The sequence below is a fragment of the Phoca vitulina genome, unplaced genomic scaffold (genome assembly GCF_004348235.1).
Source record: "Phoca vitulina isolate PV1807 unplaced genomic scaffold, GSC_HSeal_1.0 scaffold94, whole genome shotgun sequence".
In the NCBI taxonomy this organism is placed as follows: domain Eukaryota; kingdom Metazoa; phylum Chordata; class Mammalia; order Carnivora; family Phocidae; genus Phoca; species Phoca vitulina.
This window is the reverse complement of record NW_022589797.1, coordinates 2,033,711-2,051,274: the sequence shown is the minus strand read 5'-3', so window position 1 is coordinate 2,051,274 and position 17,564 is coordinate 2,033,711. Positions and strand designations below refer to the sequence as shown.

General features: G+C 52.7%; 2 protein-coding genes across 6 annotated transcripts in view; both read right to left on the bottom strand.

Moving 5' to 3' along the window:
* Positions 1 to 1,453: 1,453 nt before the first annotated feature.
* Positions 1,454 to 4,792, bottom strand: STOML2 (stomatin like 2). The gene is made up of 10 exons (XM_032396887.1): positions 4,649 to 4,792; positions 4,274 to 4,411; positions 3,715 to 3,814; positions 3,518 to 3,576; positions 3,325 to 3,426; positions 3,041 to 3,175; positions 2,743 to 2,887; positions 2,544 to 2,623; positions 2,160 to 2,288; positions 1,454 to 1,730 (listed from the first exon to the last, which is right to left on the bottom strand). Exons 1-10 carry the CDS (start codon positions 4,691 to 4,693, stop codon positions 1,593 to 1,595), a joined length of 1,071 nt encoding a protein of 356 aa, XP_032252778.1. The 5' UTR covers positions 4,694 to 4,792; the 3' UTR covers positions 1,454 to 1,592.
* A 938-nt stretch (positions 4,793 to 5,730) lies between these two features.
* Positions 5,731 to 17,564, bottom strand: part of FAM214B (family with sequence similarity 214 member B) — a 12,240-nt gene continuing 406 nt past the window's right edge. For 2 of the 5 annotated variants that reach the window (XM_032396885.1, XM_032396886.1), the window contains exons 2-9: positions 9,946 to 10,089; positions 8,493 to 9,463; positions 8,267 to 8,325; positions 7,970 to 8,075; positions 7,686 to 7,844; positions 7,403 to 7,471; positions 7,144 to 7,319; positions 5,731 to 7,003 (exon numbers count right to left, since the gene is read on the bottom strand). In XM_032396885.1, the coding sequence (XP_032252776.1) occupies positions 6,850 to 7,003; positions 7,144 to 7,319; positions 7,403 to 7,471; positions 7,686 to 7,844; positions 7,970 to 8,075; positions 8,267 to 8,325; positions 8,493 to 9,386 (1,617 nt within the window). In that variant the 5' untranslated portion in view covers positions 9,387 to 9,463; positions 9,946 to 10,089 and the 3' untranslated portion in view covers positions 5,731 to 6,849. Of the gene's footprint in view, positions 7,004 to 7,143; positions 7,320 to 7,402; positions 7,472 to 7,685; positions 7,845 to 7,969; positions 8,076 to 8,266; positions 8,326 to 8,492; positions 9,464 to 9,945; positions 10,090 to 12,945; positions 13,204 to 13,238; positions 13,276 to 17,407; positions 17,546 to 17,564 lie in introns of those variants that run through there. The other 3 variants (XM_032396882.1, XM_032396884.1, XM_032396883.1) reach the window with 3 other exon arrangements.

Genomic DNA, 17,564 nt, shown 5'->3' with positions numbered 1-17,564 from the left:
AGTTCTTCATTATTATATCCTTAGTGCCTAGCATGTATTTGAGGTTCAATAGTTATCAAATGGATACATGAATAAATTCTAATTCAGACATATGTTGAAAAATGTCATCCCTCCACCTCCATCCCGATGGCTCCCTACTTCATGAAGTTCAGGCCTCATCACCCCCTCCAGGATTGTTGAGGCCGCCTTCTTACTGCCCTTCAGTTTCCCATCTCTCCTTCAAATACCCTGTCCACATTGCAACAGGACAGATGTATCTAAAACACTAAAGTGACTACCTTAATCTTCCTAAAAGAAATCCTGGGAAGGGGGGAAATAAAAAAAAACCCTTCATGGATCCCTCCTTACCCTAAGGCTAGAGTCCAAATTCTTCAGTACTCTATCTCCCTGTGCCGTGGACCTCGCCATACAATTACACACCCTAATATCCCACCCTTCAGCCTTAGCAAACTCTGAATGTTCCAACTTCTCTGGAACTGTGGGCCTTTGCATATTCTAGGCCCAAACCCTAGCCTGGTGAAGACATTAATTTTTCCAGCCTGAGCTCAATGGCAGAGTTGGCAGCCTTGTTGCCCACAAGCTGACATGTACCTCCCTCCAGGATCCCTCAATCAGAACTTTCTTCTATCCTAGCACTTATCACTTTGTATCTGTTTTCTTGTCTGTCTTCCCTGCCCAACCTGAGTCTGTGAAAGCAAGAACCACTGGGTCTAAACTGCTTTTGTAACCTATATCTAGCACTGAGCTTGGCACATGGTAGACAGCATGACATTTTTGAAGGAATAAGTGTCTTCAGTCCCTGAAAAACCTTTAAGCATTCAGCAGTACTTATCCTGCCAGGGTAGTACTGTTTCCCATAAAAAATCCCCCCAGGGGTGTCTGCTGGATGGCTCAGGCGACTTTTTTTTTTTTTAAGATTTTATTTATTTGAGAGAGAGTGCGCACACACATGCGAGCAAGGGAAGGGACAGAAGGAGAGGAAGAAGCAGGATCCCCGCTGAGCAGGGAGCCCAATGCAGTACTCAATCCCAGGACCCCAGGATCATGAACTGAGCCGAAGGCAGATGCTTAAAAGACTGAGCCACCCAGGTGCCCCAGTTTACTTTTTATCTTGAGGTTGTGAGCTCAAGTCCCACATTGGGCATGGAGCTTACTTAAAATAAAACCAATCCCCTCAAACACCTGCTCAAATTCACATCCCCATAGTTAGCAGGAGGGAGAACCACACTCCCCAGCTGGCAGGTCAGTAGACCTGTGGCTTAATCCTTCCACCCTATCCCAAAGCTTCTCCTGAAGACAGAAAGGATGATTTTATTTACACGACGTTCATTCATTCTTACTGGTGGAGGAATCAGCTTCCCAGACCTGAGAGGACTGGAGGATGGAAGTGGACATCCAAGGAAAACACTGGTGACTTTCCTAACTTCATTCCCCAATCAAAGAGGACAGTTTCTGGTTTGCCATTGGCAAGTTTATTATATGATTAAAGTTCAAATAAAAAAATAATAACAAAATCTTGCCAGGGAAGCTAGAGCCAGAGTCTGGGAGTACTGTTTCCCTGTCCCCAGCCTCCCTGGCCAAGCCCAGCTCCATTAACTCAGTTTGACGCGATCAAATTCCTCATCAAGACTTGCATCTGTGCCCTGGACATCTCTGCTGCTCCCACTGGAGACTGAGTCCTGGGCCCCTGGCACTGGGGCTTTGGTGAGGGCCCCATACACACCCATGGCCTAAGAAGAGGGACAGAGAGTGAGCCATGAGGACACATGGCAGAAGGCACAGCCCAACCCACCAATGACTAAAAAGAAAGTGGGGCTGGGTCCAATAAGGTTGTTTTCCTTTCTCTCTCTCTCTCAAGACTCAAACTTTAGAGTTGATTCTAGGAATCTTATAAACTATCAGAACAGGGTCACCCTCAGAATACCGGTATAGATATCCACCAAAAAAAGAGACATCTCAAGAGCAACCCTATCTCCAGGGGTAAGGGGGGGGGGTGTGTCTCATTCTTAGAGATTTATTCTCTACAGAGACTAACAGGAGGTCTAGGTCTCAGGGTACTCGGAAGGCCTCTATGGTGTGTAAGTTGTGATGGTGGTGATGGGGGGTGGGGTCAGTTTCTAGCATTGGTGTTCTGTGCTGGGTCCTCAGGGCACTCTAACCTGAGCCACCATACTGCTGACATCGCCGGGGTTGGAGGGCAGCAGGATAGTGTTGGAGTCCTTGGCCAGTTTGGAGAACGCACTGACATACTGCTCAGCCACAGTCAGTGAGGCTGCTGCATCTCCATTCTGTGGCCACAGAACGGATAAAAACACAGATCACAGACTTGGAGAAGGGGGTGGGGGCAGGGGGTAGGTGGAGGGGGGTAAAAAGAAGTCAGATTCCTGGAAAGAGGATCAGATCACAATGCAGATCACAATACAAGAGATCATGTAATCTGGCTCAATGGAACCCATAAAAGCAGGAACTTCTCCCAAGCGTAGATGAGAAAACCTCTTCCACTGTCAATTCCTGTTCCTAACTCCCACCCAGAGGCCTCTTACATGTTGTGTCAGAGCTGCAGCCAGGATCCGAATAGCTTCAGCCTTAGCCTTGGCCTTGGCCAGAACTGCACTGGCCTCTCCTGGAAGAAAAGAGACAAAGCTTTACTCATGAGGTCAGGGTACCTCAAAGCTCCTGTCACAGCACCAACCCTCAAAGGTCCATGCCCTGCTCCTCCCTCAGCCTCTACCCTCTGCGGACCTGCAGCTTGATTTATTTGTTCAGCCTTTTCCGCCTCGGAGGCCAGGATCTGTGCCTGCTTCTTCCCCTCTGCCACGTTGATGGCTGACTCTCGGGTCCCCTCAGACTCTAGAACTGTGGCCCGTTTCCGCCTCTCTGCCTCCACCTAGAAGTCCCCAACAAGCCCCATCAACAAGAAGCCAGAGTAAACTCTTACACAGACCTGCAATTGTACCCATCATAATAGGGAAGGGAGTCCAGGTCCCCATGAGACTGGAGCATCCTGAAGTCCTCTTCCCCATCCCTCCCTGGCCCCCACCTGCATCTGCATGGACTCTTTCACCCGGGGTGGCACATGGATATCCTTGATCTCATAACGGAGGCAGCGAATGCCCCAGCAATCAGCAGCCTGATTGATGGCGTCCACAATGCTAGCATTCAGGGACTCCCGCTCCTGGAAAAAAAGAAGCATAAATTCCATGGCTTCAATCCACTTATCAAGGATCTAAGCTGAGAAGTGCCTCTGACTGATCTTGACCCCCAGAAAGGACTGAATGCAAGATATGTGTCTTCCAACACTAACTCTGGCTCAGATCCCCTTACCCGGAAGACTTTGTCCAGAGAGAGTTTGCCGAGCTCTGATCTCATGGTCGTCTGCGCCAGCTGAGTGACAGCATACTCGGGGTCCTCCACACCATAGCTTGCCTGAAAAGGGCATGGATAGTGTAAGAAGCTTGAGTGCAGGATTTTAGTGAGAAAAGCAACTCAGAAGCTGAATAAAGCAAGTAGCAGATACCTTGTAAGGGTCCATGATTCGCAGATAAAGGACTCCATCGATTTGCAGAGTTACATTGTCTACAGGTACAGGAATGGGAGAGAAAAGGAGGAAAATCAGGCCTCCAATTTCCAATCAACTCTTTCTCCTGAGCTCTGGATCTCCTGCAACCACATCCTAATGGTCTCAGAGCACCCGTGTCACCCTGCACCCCTCACCAAGAGTCACAGCCGACTGCTCAGGCACGTTGATGACAATTTCCTTGAGACTCTGCACATATCGGATCCGGTCTAACACAGGGATGAGGATGTTCAAGCCCTGGGAAGAGGAGTCATGGGTCCTCAGAAGAATGAGGGTTGTAGGGTTGGGATCCAAGCTAGGCCTGGAGTGGGTATGGAATCAACATATGGAACATTCCAAGTAAAGCAGAAAGCTGGGGGTGTCAATGGTAGGGAAGCCCGAGAGGATAGGAATACAAGGCTGCACATCTGAATGGCGGGGAGAGTCAAGGGAATGGGAGCCAGCAGAGTAGCAGACAGGCGAAGCTGAGAGTGGATAGGGGAGATACCCAAGAACGGAACCTGTGGGATGCCAGGGTGAATAGGAAAAGATGGTAACATGGTTATGAAGTTCAGCAGCCTGGGGCCTGCTAGGTCTGGCTGGGGGAGTTAGAAGCCAAAGGTGGGGGCAGGCTCGAAGGAGATCCCACCCCATTCGCCCATGTCATAAGGGAATTCGGCATCAGGCTGGCCCTGAGTGGGCAGAAGAGGTTCTCACAGGCTCCAGAATCCGATGGAATCGGCCCATTCGCTCCACCACCCAGGCCTCCTGCTGCGGCACAAACAGTACCACGGTGTTTCGGGGCAATCCAGAGGAGGCGCGACGCGGAGCACGGCCAGAAGCCTGTACGGAGCCCTAAAGAGAAGTCAAGGATTAGCTGAGACCCCAGCCGGCGGGGCACCCCGCCCCTCTCGGCGCCTGTCCAGGGGGCATCTCCCTAAACCGCGACCCTGAAGGGTCCTCGGAGAAGGAACTCACGTGGGTACCATGACCTCTGACCCCAGTTCCCTCACCAAACTTGGAATTCCGCTTCTTCCCGGTAAGGACCCAGGTGATCTCTGGCCTGACCCTTGGAGGAGCCCCCGCACTCACCCTCAGCAAAAGGGCCCCAGTCCCCCGAGCCGCGCGCGCCAGCATTTCCCACGGCCGAAGGACCTCCGGAACCAACGAGACGGGGAGCAGAGAGGTCGCTCTAGCAGCCGGGACCCGAGCCTTTCCTCCTGTATTTCCACTCCCCCAGACGTACTTCCGGACGTCTGCACCCCCGCCCCCAACCTCAGCCAATCAGCGTTACCTGGCTGAAGCGTTTATCAAATTGTTTCCTTGGATATGCAGACCGGCTAGAGAAGGCCCGAAGCTGGAAATCGTTCTCGTTGACCAAGCCCAAGATCCCGGACATGGTGACCGTAGAGGCTACTTTCCACGTGCAGCTGGCCCAGAAACACCTCCCACCGAGTTCTTTACCTCCACCCGAGACTCAGTTTACCATTCTGAGCATATAAACGCCCTTGTCACCATAGCGACCAGGAGATTGGAGCGCTTTGCCACGGTTGCCATAGTGATATTGTCAGGTAGTCCTGCTGTGTTGTACCCAGCCCTCCCACTAGGGACTGACCCCATTCCCGTTGCCATGGTGACTGGGCCTAACAATGCCTAGTGATTGGGCTGAGATTTCCCCTTCCCCTCTTTTCCCAAAGCACCATAGCTTTTTCTACCTCTTTTGACCTCTTCCCAGAGTCTATGAGGCCTAGTCCCCTTGCATAGAGTCCAGCACACAGCCCCTACGTTCAGCCCTCTCTGGATCATGTCATTCTGCACACATCCCTGATGCTCTGGCACATCTTTTAAGGACTTGCATAATCACTCTCATTTTACATTTCAGGGCACTTAAGTTCAAGAGGGGCTAAAATCAGTAACAATAGAACCAGTATAGGAATTCAGGTCTACATTCGGAGAGTTCAGCTTTTGTGGCTGAACCTTCCCCACCACCCCACCCCATTTATCTGAAAAGACTAAGACCAGCTCCTAAGAATCATTAGGGCCTTGCCTAAGACTTCATGGCCTTAGGCCTCAGGCCTCCTCTTTGGGAGAATGGGCAGAGTCTGAGCTCCAGTTAGGCCCTCCATCCCCATTCCCATACACTCCCCAACAGAAAAAGCAGGGTTTAGCTCAAGTTTCCAAACAAGAATTTATTCTTTCTTCTGTTTTTTTTTTTTTTTTTTCTTGAAAAAAAGTACCAGGTACAATTTTTTCTTTTTTTCTTTTTGTTCAAGTTTCAAGCAATTGCTTGTTCCCCTCAGCCCAGCCCCAGGAGTTAGCGCTAAGGCTGGGTCAGAGTCTGGTGTGGGGAGTGGGGTAGTTGGGAATCACATGACTGTGAGGGGTGCCCCTCACCCCAGCTGAGGTAGGTGGGTCAGAGTCTGGCCAGGTGAGAGGAGGCACCCCAGTCCTTGGCCCTGACTCTGCCCCTGAACACCTTCCTCAGTCAGGACCCCAAAGCAAGGAGACACAGGCAGGAGGAGGACAACTGGAATCTGGAGACTTAGATGAGGGGTGGTTAACCTGTGTGTGTGCGCATGCATGCAAGCTCTCTTTCTCACACACATCACACAAATACAAGCTTGTATGTGTGCACGTGTGTGCACATACACACACACACACACACACACACAAAGTTGGCTTTCAGAGAAGGGTCAGAGGGTAGGGGAAGTGAAAGGTATAAGGAAGGACAGGGGAAGCTGAGTCTTTGGCTACTGACTCAGTCCTTCTGGGATAACCTCTCTGCCCTCAGCTGAGGAAAAACAGTTCTTCCCCAACCCCCACATCAGCTTCTTCAACTCCTGAGCTTGGAGCAATATCTGAGAGTGGGAATGGAGGAGGGGCAATGCCAATTATCAGGTTTGGGAGGTTACCAAGGCAATCCAATTTGAATAAATTATAAATTAAAAATAAATAAAATAATAAGTGGCCCCTGCCCAGGACAGGGAGGCAACGCTGGCATAACTTGCCTGGGAACTTGGGACAACCTCGGGGTAGCTCCGGTGTCTCCCTACTACTTAAGCCGGCCTGGGAAATCCAAGGGGGTGGGGAGGCACATGGAGTACCCAGAGTAGAGCAGAGTGTGGTAAGGATCAGAAGCTTTAAACACCCAAATAATCAATTTGGGCATGAGCATGGTGAGGGCTTTAATTCAAGCCTGAAGGGTCTTTTGCCACCTTTGCACGTATTTGCTCTGTCCAGGATGGAGCAGGATGGGCTGGTACTTGGCCCACATATGTTCAGGGCACTGACAATCACGGCAAAGGTGAATACCGTGGATTGTGAGGGGACTCAGTCACTGCCTGAAGTTCGTAGGGGAGCCCTGTGTCCAGTTCCAGGCTCCGGCGGGAAAAAAGCAGGCGGATGTCTCCATGCAGGCTTAAGCGGCCTGAGCGGGAGCTCCGGAACCTGGGGGAGGACAAGGTGATCAAAGAAAGAATCCAGATAGTAGAGAAGCCAGGAGAGATCCAGTTCAGGGAAGAGGTAACCTGGGGTCGGGAAAATCCTTTCCCTGGGCCTTCGCAACCGCCCCTGGGTCCTGTCCTTACCTGAGGTGCAGCAAGTAGCAGAGGAGGCGGCAGGCGGGGCTCGCATTTCCCTCCTCACCCACGGGCACCAAAAAGAGGCGATGGCGCAGGAAGGTCATATGGGCAGCAGGCATGTCCGAGAAGTCAAAAGTCACGAGGAACATCTTCACCACAGTCTGGTTGGGGTTAAATAAGGTCTGGGGGCAGGACAGAACAAAGTTGGTAGGGTCTAGGGGTTGTTTTCCTCTCCTACTCCCACTGCCCCTCAGGGAAAACTTACCACTTGGATGGTGCCCACCTTGGGCACGCTGTAACCCTTCCTCCCCAGGGGGTTCAGGTCCACGACACCCTAGGAAGGCCATGGAGCCATCAGCTAAGGTAGGGTCTTTGAATACTCATCCATCTCCATAATCTTTCACTCTGGGCCTGGCCCTTGCCCCACAAAAGAGTTCATCCACCTGGCCCTGAACCCTCTCCTTAGGTGAGAACACCTAAAGAACCCCTCCTGCCACCAACCCCTCATCCTCCTCACAAGCTAACTTAGAGTTGAGGTCAGGTCATACCAGGAAGGGGGCCGGGGCATTTTGCTCAGAAACATCGAAGAAGGTGACAGTGACAGGCAGCGTGACATGCTGGGGGCAGTAGGATCCACTAGCTCCAATCTCTGCCGTGAAGCCCTCAATGTGGCCAGATGGTGCAAAGCGTCCTCGCAGCAATGATTCCTGGGGTGGAGATGGGGAAAGCATATTATGAGACAGACGCCAGCTGTTTTCCTTACCCATCCAAGCCACATTCCACCATCTCACTTCCCCCAAGGCCCCCAATCACAGAATCCAAGGGGAACTACCTCAAAGTTGCCCAGCAGGGTACGGCTGACGGCAGGGGTAGGAACAGGGGAGGCACTGGGGGGGCTCAGCAGGCCTGGCCCCTTCCGGAGGCTTCGAAGGGAGCTCCTGGTAGGGGAGGGGGACACACAGTGCGTTGGCTTAAAGCATTCTGGTATGCTTACTCACGTCCTTGGGCTCAGCCTTTGCCACTATCTAGGGCTCCTGCCCTGGGGTTCCCTACCCTGGGGCTGGAAAAAGGATTACAGACTTTTGCCCCATTTGCAGGGACAGAGCAGAGGGAGAAGCTGATCACTCACAGCTTTAGGCGACGGGCACCTTTCAGCCTCCGCCCCATGGGACTGCAGTCTGTTGGGTCCTATGGAGAGGAAAGATGACAAAAAGATATTGGGTGGAGGCCAAGTATGTTTGCGAGCAGGAGCTCATTACAAGCTCTCATAGGAACACCCCCCCCCCCCCCCAGGCCTTCCCCTTTTCCCACACACATATCTACTTAAGAATAGACCATCTCCTCTCCTGGCTTACCAGCACAGGGTCCTTGGGCCCAGGCAGCAGATGGCTCCAGAAGGGTGTGGCTTTGGCATCAGAACTGTTGGCAGCAGGAGGGTGGCCCAGGGTTCCCCGGCGCCTCCGAGGGGCTGGCCCCTCATCCTCAGAGCTGACATCCAGGGCTTCTCCAGCAGGAAGCAGCCTTCGCTTGGTGGGGCAGGGGCCTGGAGGTCCAGGGCCAGGGGGTGTGTGCTCGGGACTATGCCCATTGGCAGTGCCAGGGGACTCCCTAGGCCAAGGGCTGCCCCTGTTGCCCACCCCAGCCACTGGGCTCTTAGCCCCTATTTGTGCAAGACTGTGCAAATCAGTGTCAAATGTGTGCAGCTGGCCCAGAGGGGCTGGCCCTGGGGACTCCCCCAGGGACCCCTGTCCCCCTGGATCTGGGGAAGCCCAGTCTCTGGTGTGCAAACTATTGCAGGAAGCATTTGATGGGGGATAGGGGAGACTCTGGGCCCCTGAAGTCCAAGGTGAGGTGGAGCTACCTCCCTGTTCCACAACACAGAGGCCATGATGGCAGAAATGCTGGCTGGTCACACCCAGTCCCAGCCCCAGTCCCTCTGGGCCTAGTAGCCTCACAGTAGATGGTTCTTCAGGGGGTAGTCCCTCTCTGGCCCCCAGCCCAGGGCCTCTCTTCAGCTCCCTGGGAACCTCAGTGGGTGGGGCCGGCCGTTTCAGGGCCCTATGAGGCTCGGAGGCACCAGCTGGAGGGGAAAAGATGGATACCTGGTAGACCCCGGGGGATGTCGCCCCCCCTGCTGGGCTGTAGCCCATGAGCAGGCCACCCTGGAGGGCCCCCTGCCTGACTGCAGGCTGCGAAGGGCCAGCCTCTGGTTCTGAGGATGGAGACGGCTCCGCCTGCACGTGGCGCATGAAGCCCCCCCTTGGGTCAGGGGGGCCCCCCCCCCACAGCCTTTATGCTGGGCCTGGGCTGGGGGGCCTGGGGACATCTGTGCAAGAGAAGAGAAGAAAAGGTGGTCAGAGGAATCAATGAGTCTTCTCCCTTCCACCTGAGTTTCAGATCCTCCCCCAGCCTGAAGAGGTGACCTTGTGGGGTTCCTGGGGGGTGAAGGTGTCCAAATCCCCAGAAAGATTAATGGAGTATTAATCCCATTAATAATATAGACCAGTCCAGGGGCGCCTGGGTGGCTCAGTTGGTTAAGTGACTGCCTTCGGCTCAGGTCATGATCCTGGAGTCCCGGGATCGAGTCCCGCATTGGGCTCCCTGCTCAGCAGGGAGTCTGCTTCTCCCTCTGCCCCTGCCCCTCTCATGCTCTCTCTCTCTCTATCTCATTCTCTCTCTCAAATAAATAAAATCTTTAAAAATAATAATAATAATAATATAGACCAGTCCGAGAACTTCTAAGTGGGTAACATGTTTAGCTCAGGTTTCTTACTGGACCTGCTTCCCCTCCCTTTCCCTAGCACTCACCCCGATGAAGAGGCCTTAAGCCTAGCTGTGTGTTCCCTCTTCCTGACTGATGCCTTGCTCTCCTAGCTTGCAGTCTGGTCCATTCCCGCTGCACTGGCAAGGTGACTGCCACCATTCCGTGCAGCTCCTGGGCTCAGCCGGACCCTGAGGAAAGAAGAACAGACATAAGCCAGGATCCCTGGAGCCAGTGGTAAGGCTCCTCTCCAATTGTGGGCTACCAGAGTACCCTCAGGATATCCTTCTCCCATATGAAAAGCTCTTCAGAAACAGAAGGTGCAGTATTGGGATCCAGAGCCCAGAGGGCAGAGCGGGGCTACCTAAGGAGTCAGAGAGAGGCAGGTCTCGGTTCAATGGAATAAGGATGTCAGAAGTAAGTTGTGGCAGGATGACCATTTATCAGGGCCATCAGCAAAGGGGCTTCTGCCCTGAACATGAGAGGGGATGCAATACCCCAGGCTTTAAGAGATCATGCCACCTAAGAGTTGGTCAGGGAAAGAATTCAGCCCTCCTAGTCAGGGCCACCGAGTTGTATAACTCCTCCCCATAAGTCTATCTCCAAAGGGATAGTGCTACCCCAAAGCCCTAAGGACAGAGGTCTTGCAGAAACTCACACCCCATGAGCACTCCTTAGAGGTACAAACCTCAGGTCAGCTCAAAGGTGGCCCTTTGGACTTAAACTCCCAATTGCCCCCAGCAGTCTATCCCTTTAACAGGAGGCAACATTCTCCCTCTCCCACTCCCCCTGCTTGTGTTCCCTCTCTTGCTGTGTCTCTCTCTGTCAAATAAATAAATAAAATCTTAAAAAAAAAACAAAACAGGAGGCAACAAATCTAATCAAAAACGAGCGGAGGGGGCGTGGAGGAGGCCCTGGCAGAAGGCACTTCCCAGGACCTACCCTCCCCCAGGCCCTGCAAACTAGAGATAAGGCAGGGGCGGTCAGGCAGCTGGGAGCAGCTAGGACTACCTCTCCGCTTCGGCACAACACATTTAACAAACAAAAACACAAACCACTGTTTTTCTGCCTGCGCACAAGGTGGTCTTTACTGACTAATTCACCCCCAGGAACCCATACTGGGTGAAGGGAATGTCAAATTGAAGGCCATCTTCCTTTATGGAAGGAAATATTGCCTTCAGGATCAAGCTTGTCCTGTGCTGCCTGCCATCCACAATGTCTTTTCCCCTTCAAAGAATGTCCCCTGTATGCCTACCTAAGCCCTGTCCTTACTCCTTGGCTAGCCCAAATGCCATTCCCTCCAGAAAGCCTACTCTGGCCACCCTAAACCATAAATCTCTCTCTCTCCTCCGAGACTCCACCTAAGGCAATGTCACTATCTACTGTAACCCAGTGACAGTTTTGCTTGCTCTTGTAGGTAAGAAATCTCCTAGACAGGAGTGCCTGGGTGTCCTAGTCAGTTAAGCGTCTGACTCTTGGTTTCAGCTCAGGTCTTGATCTCAGTGTCATAAGATGGAGCCCCGCGCTGTGTGGAGTCTGCTTGAGATTCTCTCTCCCTTTCCCTCTGCCCCTCTCACTTGTGCTCTCTTGATCTCTAAAATAAATAAATGTTAAAAAAAAAAATCTCCTAGACACACCACGGGGTTCTTGAGGATAGGTCTGTGCTCTGCTCCTCCACCAAACTCCAAGTATAGGGATTAAGCACATATCGGGGCTCAAAAAAAGTAGAATGGAAGCCCTAGAGATCTCAGCATCGGTCCTGGCACTGCAGAGAAAAATTCCCAGAATGAGAGAAGCAGAGAGATTACTTGTATAGAGAGAGTCAGCAACAACAGAGATGAAGTGGGAGGCAGGGAGAAAGGGAGAGAGTTGCACCCCAGAGACTGAAAAGCTTTCCTACACCAAATTCCCATCATTGTACCCAAAAGTACCCTATTTCACCACATTCTCATTGGAAGTGAGACTCCTAAGAAAATTCTGGTTCCCTGTGGTGGGTGGGGTATCTGGAAAGGGCAGAACTCCAATGATAGCATTGTCAGAGGTACAACATGTATTCATCTGTACCTCTCCTTTCCTCTACCCAAGCCATACAGATTCAGAAAGGGCCTTTTGCTTAGCACTCTACCCCCTGGTCATCCAAGTTGGCCTCTTGAGTCCTTGCCCTGGGGAAGCCAGGTGATGACATGATGCCCTACCTGACCCCAGCATGCCTGGCATCTGCTCATTATCCCAAGCCCTCTCAGTTCCTGCTTTGTCAATGAGAAGCTCTAAGACTCACTTCCCTGCTATCCAGCCTGTCCGGCTCTAGACCATGGCTTCAAGCTGACTCATGGGGCAGGACTGTGGAAGAGGGCAGCAGGGTAGGCCAAACCTCACTCTGTGCAGGGGGTGGGCAGCAGCTGGCGTTAAACAGCTGTGCCAGGCTGTGGCTGGCAAGGACTACAGTTCCCAACATGCCCAGGGAGCAAGACCAGCAAAAACAACAAGTCCCAGAATACCATGGGTTCTGTACCTCAGACACCTGCTAGGCCTGGGAGGTGGGGTAGGTGGGTGTTGGTATAGGTACAAGCTCCCAGGCTCACTCTTCCCTTCCCTTCGGTATTAGAGATATCCATTTCTACACTGATGAAGGAGGGTGACAGGAAGGAGAATTCCTCTCCATGTGCTTTCTACCCTCATCCTGTTCAGAGGGAACTGCCAGCTGCTCTGCATTTTGTCCCTATACATGTCCACACAAGCTAGGGGGGCTATTCCCATAGACCACCACTGTGAGTACGAAGGTCAACCCTCTGCTCTCTCACCAACTCCTTGACCGCTGGCCTAAGACCCTCTACCTTCAGTGGAGAGGGAGCAGATATCAGCACCTCCTCCAAACGGAGCCTGGCAGACTCGCCCCTTCTCCTAGACTCCTTGTTCTGGTGGATTCCCCCACCCCCGGCTTAGTCTCCCAGGTCCATTCTCACCCCTCTCCTCCCCAGAGCCTGGGACAGGCCCCATTCCCTACTGGAGCTTCGGAGATTTGTTCTTTCCCCCTAGCACACACTCACCCCGCTCTTAAACTGGCTCCGCCGCGGCGGCCGCTGCTCCGGGCCCTTCCGTCCCGTCCCGGTCCCTCCCCTCGAATCCCGGGTCCTCCCCGCCACGGGCCCCCAACCCAGACAAAGGGTGGCTCAGGCAGAGCCCTGCTTTGCTAGGCTGTTCTCTGTTCAGCTTCGTGTGCAACACTAGCGGGCTCTGGAGCCCGCAGCCCCCCAGCCACTGCCGCACCCCTCCCCGCGACTGTCCCTCCCCGTGGCCGCCCCGGCTCCGCGCTGCCGACTCCGCTGCCCCTCTGACTCACAGGCCATTTCCTACCAGCTGATGGGGCCGCCCGCCCCGCCCAATGCCCCAACACCCCAGCCGCGGCGAACGCGGCCGCCACGCCCCCTGAGACCACGCCCTCCATGGGCAGTGATCATACTGATTGGCCCATAGGAGTCCAGCCTCTCCACGACCTCAAGTGTGAGCCACGCCCCCTCCAGGAGACGCACGCCCATTGGTCCACAAGGGGGCAGGCCTACCTGGGACCACCCCGCCCATTCCCTTAACCCCTCATCTGCCGGAATCCAAAGGAGCTCCCTGCCCTGCCATTTAACCCTTTCAAAGGCTTAGGCCTCCCACTTCTCACCTCCACCCTTCCTCTTCCGACGGTGTTTAATAGGACGCCCTAGGGCTTTCATAGGCACAATTTGACAATCTCCAAAGTCAGGCTGCTCTTCCCACACCAAACCCCAAATATCCCCACTCCCATAATCTCTCCCTTTCTTGCAAGAGAGCTTCAGAGACCAGAGGACTGTTGAAGTCTAGAAAGCTTCCTTCATGCCAGAGCAGATGAAATAGTCCAGCAGTGGGACCTTATCTCCTTCCATTGAGAAATGGTATTCTTCCTTTTCTTACTCTATATTGATGTTCTTTTGCCTTTATTAGAGGGGCCCCAAGGACTCCTGAGATAGGGATACATTTTAATTCAGGGACCTACACATCCTTTTTTGTGTCTCTGAACTACCATTCTGAGATTAGGCTGCTTCATCCCTTCTACCAGTGCTCTCTCTTCATAGGAGACAGACCACCCAGGGAAAGTGGGATAGGAAGGCTTCTGCCATTAGTGGGGAGATGTGCCCAACTCTTGCAATGGAGCTCACTCCCATGACTCACAGCTCCCTCGAAACTCCCCACCCTCTCCCTGAGTCACTCGACTCCAGGCTCAGGCCAGAATCAGCCAAATTAAGTGGCAGCAGAATCGTCATTCTTAATTCTTGTCCTCTTATTCTTTAAATGACCAGGATGGAAACCTCTGCAAGGATGGGACATTAAAAGATACTTTCTAGAGGGGCTGCTTTAGGGGCAAGCTAAGAAAATACCTAGCTCTGACTAACTTTCCCTCTGCACTTGTTGACAAGTCAGTTTCCAAACTTAAGAAGCTTTTTCTGTCAGTCTTCCACAGAAGCAAGCAAACACCGGAGTCAAAAGAGGGAAGACTCAGGGCACCAGCCTGGCTCAGTCAGCGGAGTGCATGACTCCTGATCTTGGGGTTGTGAGTTCAAACCCCATGTTGGGTGTAGGGATTACTTAAAAATAAAATCTTAAAACAACAACAACAAAAAAAAGAGGGAAGACTCAAACTGATGCCTGGAGAACTGGCATCAGCCAGTTGTGCCTCCCTGGTTGTGCTTCCAGAAGAGGGGGAGTCCATTCTTCCATAGTTCAGAGCCCACAGAAGGCCCAAGGTCCTTGTTTCTACCTGTGCTGTAGGCCCCAAGGGCTCTGAGATGGTCAGTGAACGGTAAAAAAAAAAGGCTCCCCTCCCCCTACTTCCTCCTTGTGCCCTAGACTTAGGAAGAAAAGGTAAGTAACCCTTCTCCTAGGCTCCCTTCTCCTCACCTCAGACCAGGAGAAAAACCCTGAAAAAGAACCCAGTTGCCATGGACTGACTTCTTCATTGGTTCCCTAATGGTAAGGAACAGGATTCAGGACATTTTCAAAATCCTGAACAAAATGGCAAAGTACCAAAGTAAGAACCTACTTGCCTTAGTAAAAGCTTATTGGGAAGACAAATAGACACAGAACACTATAGGAAATTAATAGTCCCTTGGTGACACCACAGAACAGGCAGTAAGTTCTGTTTTACTGCCACTAAGGTAGGCCCAGGCCTTACTTACTTGCAAAGGTCAGGGGGGCAATAGTTCAGTGGGAAGGATCAAAGATGTTCTAGGCCTCCGTGTGCCCTAGGAAAGCAGCATGGTACAATCAAGAGGCCTTACCTAGCTGCCCCAAACTCTTACCCTGCTTTATTTTTTTCATAGCAGTTATCACCACCTGGTGTCTCTCTGCCACACACACACACACACACACACACACACACACACACATTTCTTTCTCCCCCTATTAGAATGGAAGCTCTATGAGTGCAGTAGTATTGTTTTGTTCACGCTAGTATTCCCAGAATCGACATCAGTGCCTGGCACATAATAGGCACTCAATAAACATTGGCTGAAAGAAATGATGAGCCCTGGGCTGAGTGAACAGCAATCTGAAGACCTGGGTCCTAATTCCTGCTCTTTCACTGTGAGTGAGACCTAGAGAAAGTCACAATCTCTTTGGCTGTAAATTTTCAACTCTGTAAGACGAGGGGTTTGTATAGATGATGGCCACTGAGGGCCTGGGCAACTCTGGCCTTATATTGCTATGATTCTAATAGCTATTGTTCACTCAAATCCATTTTCAGAGGATGGACCCAAATGTCTGAAAGCCCTCCCACTTGTATTGAAGCAGAGAGGCTATATATTCCAGCCTCAGCTCAGCAAACTTGATGCCCTTTCTCTTCACGCCCCACCCACTCACACAAATGCCTCAGTCCTGAGGAAGCTGGAGTGTTTGCCCTAGGCCCGCCTCTCTGAGAGACAGTCTGGGAAGCTGTGTTGCCATAGCAATCAGCTCCTCCTCAAAAGGCTTCAGCCAGCCCTCCCTTACCCCACCCTACCCCACCGCTTTGTCTGGCCTCAGCACCCCCTCCCTCCCCAGCCAGTCACAGCTAGAAGAAGGTTGGCTAGGGGCCCCTTTCAGTAACATTGTCACACTCATCCAGCCACTGTGTGGAAGGCAGGACTTTTTCACCCTCCCAGCTAGCCCAGGGGCAAATAGAACTTTGGCACTACATCAAGTCCCCTCAGGGAACCTAAGGAGCTCTCTGGAGGACTAGGCCCTAGTCTCCGTTCTGACCATCAGCTTCCAAGACAGGAGTGTGGGAGCCATTCTTTCTTCCTCTTCCAGCTGAGGCTGGAGCCTCATATCCTTTCTGGAGTTCAGCCTGCCATAGTAGCCATCTCTCAAAACATACATCAAAGACTCAGTAATTTTCACCCTTCCCACAGAAGCCCATTTTTTAGGGTCCTAGGGTTCCCCACCCCGAAGAAGGAAAAGGGTGGGGAAAATAAGTTTGTGGCAAGTGGTAAAAAAGTAGTGGCCAGTCATTTGTGGGGGCTGTTGGGAGAGATCTTGGTAGGAATGGGGTGAGGTCTGGGCCTTGCTGCTGGTAACTAGGGTCTGTGGCCATTGAGCACAAAGTTCCGGGCAGGGCACAGCTCCTAAACGGGCAAGTCCCAGGCCAGGCCCCAGGGCGAGGAAGGAAGTGGGAAATGAGCACACCCAGAGCATAGGGCAGGGCAAGTGGGGGAGGGGGAAGACAGGGACCAAGGCAGGCTTCTGGGAGGAACAGGAACTAGAGTGGGGGTTAACAGGAACACCAGCTGGGGGAAGAAACTCCAGTCTCAGCCAGACAGATCCAAAGCAGACTGAGGAGACAGTCACAGAAGACCTAGTAGCAAGTGGGGCCTGATCCTCCCTAAGAGTGGTCAGGCCTGAAGGTGTTATTAGGAGCCTAGGAGCCAGAAGCACTACATACTGGCTTCTTTACCCCACCAATTCCATCATGCCATTCCTAGAACACAGTACACAAGCCTCTTCCTGAATCTCTACAAAGCCCCAAGACTTTCTCAAAGGACTAGGGGTTCTTCCCCCCTCAATTGGGGCCTACAAACCCTTCCCCTCAAACAGTGCCCACAACCCCCTCCCTTCTTTTTGTACACAGTCCCTCTGTCCTTCCGTCTCTCCCACACTCTGGACCACGAGCTCTTCTCCATCATACAGCACCTGCTTCCCCCTGAGCAACTTTAGATCCCCTCCCCCTCAAATATAGCCAGCCTCCAACCCTCCACAACAGACAGCGACCTAGCCCCTTCACATTGTACCTTTAACCTCCGCAAAGCAATCCTGTCTCTCCCCCACAAGGGCCCCTGGGAAATGCACCTGCTTACCCACACGTTGAGCCCCCAAGTCCCCCCCCAACTCTGTGTCTTCCTCCCCCCCACAGCAGTCTTCAGATTCTTTCCTTCTCTAACGTGCCCCCACCTCCTGTTTGCCCAAGCGCACCCCCATCCTTGTCCCTTCTTCCACGCGCACCCCACCCCACACCTGTAGTTCCGTGAGTCCCGTTGCACCTGAGGAGGTAGTGGGTTGGGGCAGTTACAGAGAAGCCCTAGCAGCAGCCTCGGCCTGCAAACCTCACCCCTTCTGTCCGAGCCCCGCCCCCGCAACGCCCAGACCCACCCCCTCCCTTGTCCCACCTCCC

Excerpts from the sequence above, each read along its gene's own strand:
- STOML2 (XM_032396887.1), bottom strand. The coding sequence starts at position 4,693 with ATGCTGGCGCGCGCGGCTCGGGGGACTGGGGCCCTTTTGCTGAGG. Across the intron at positions 3,815-4,273 it reads TCCATCGGATTCTGGAGCCT|GGCTTGAACATCCTCATCCC; the intron begins GTGAGAACCTCT and ends TCCTCTTCCCAG. Across the intron at positions 3,176-3,324 it reads CTCTGGACAAAGTCTTCCGG|GAGCGGGAGTCCCTGAATGC; the intron begins GTAAGGGGATCT and ends CTTTTTTTCCAG.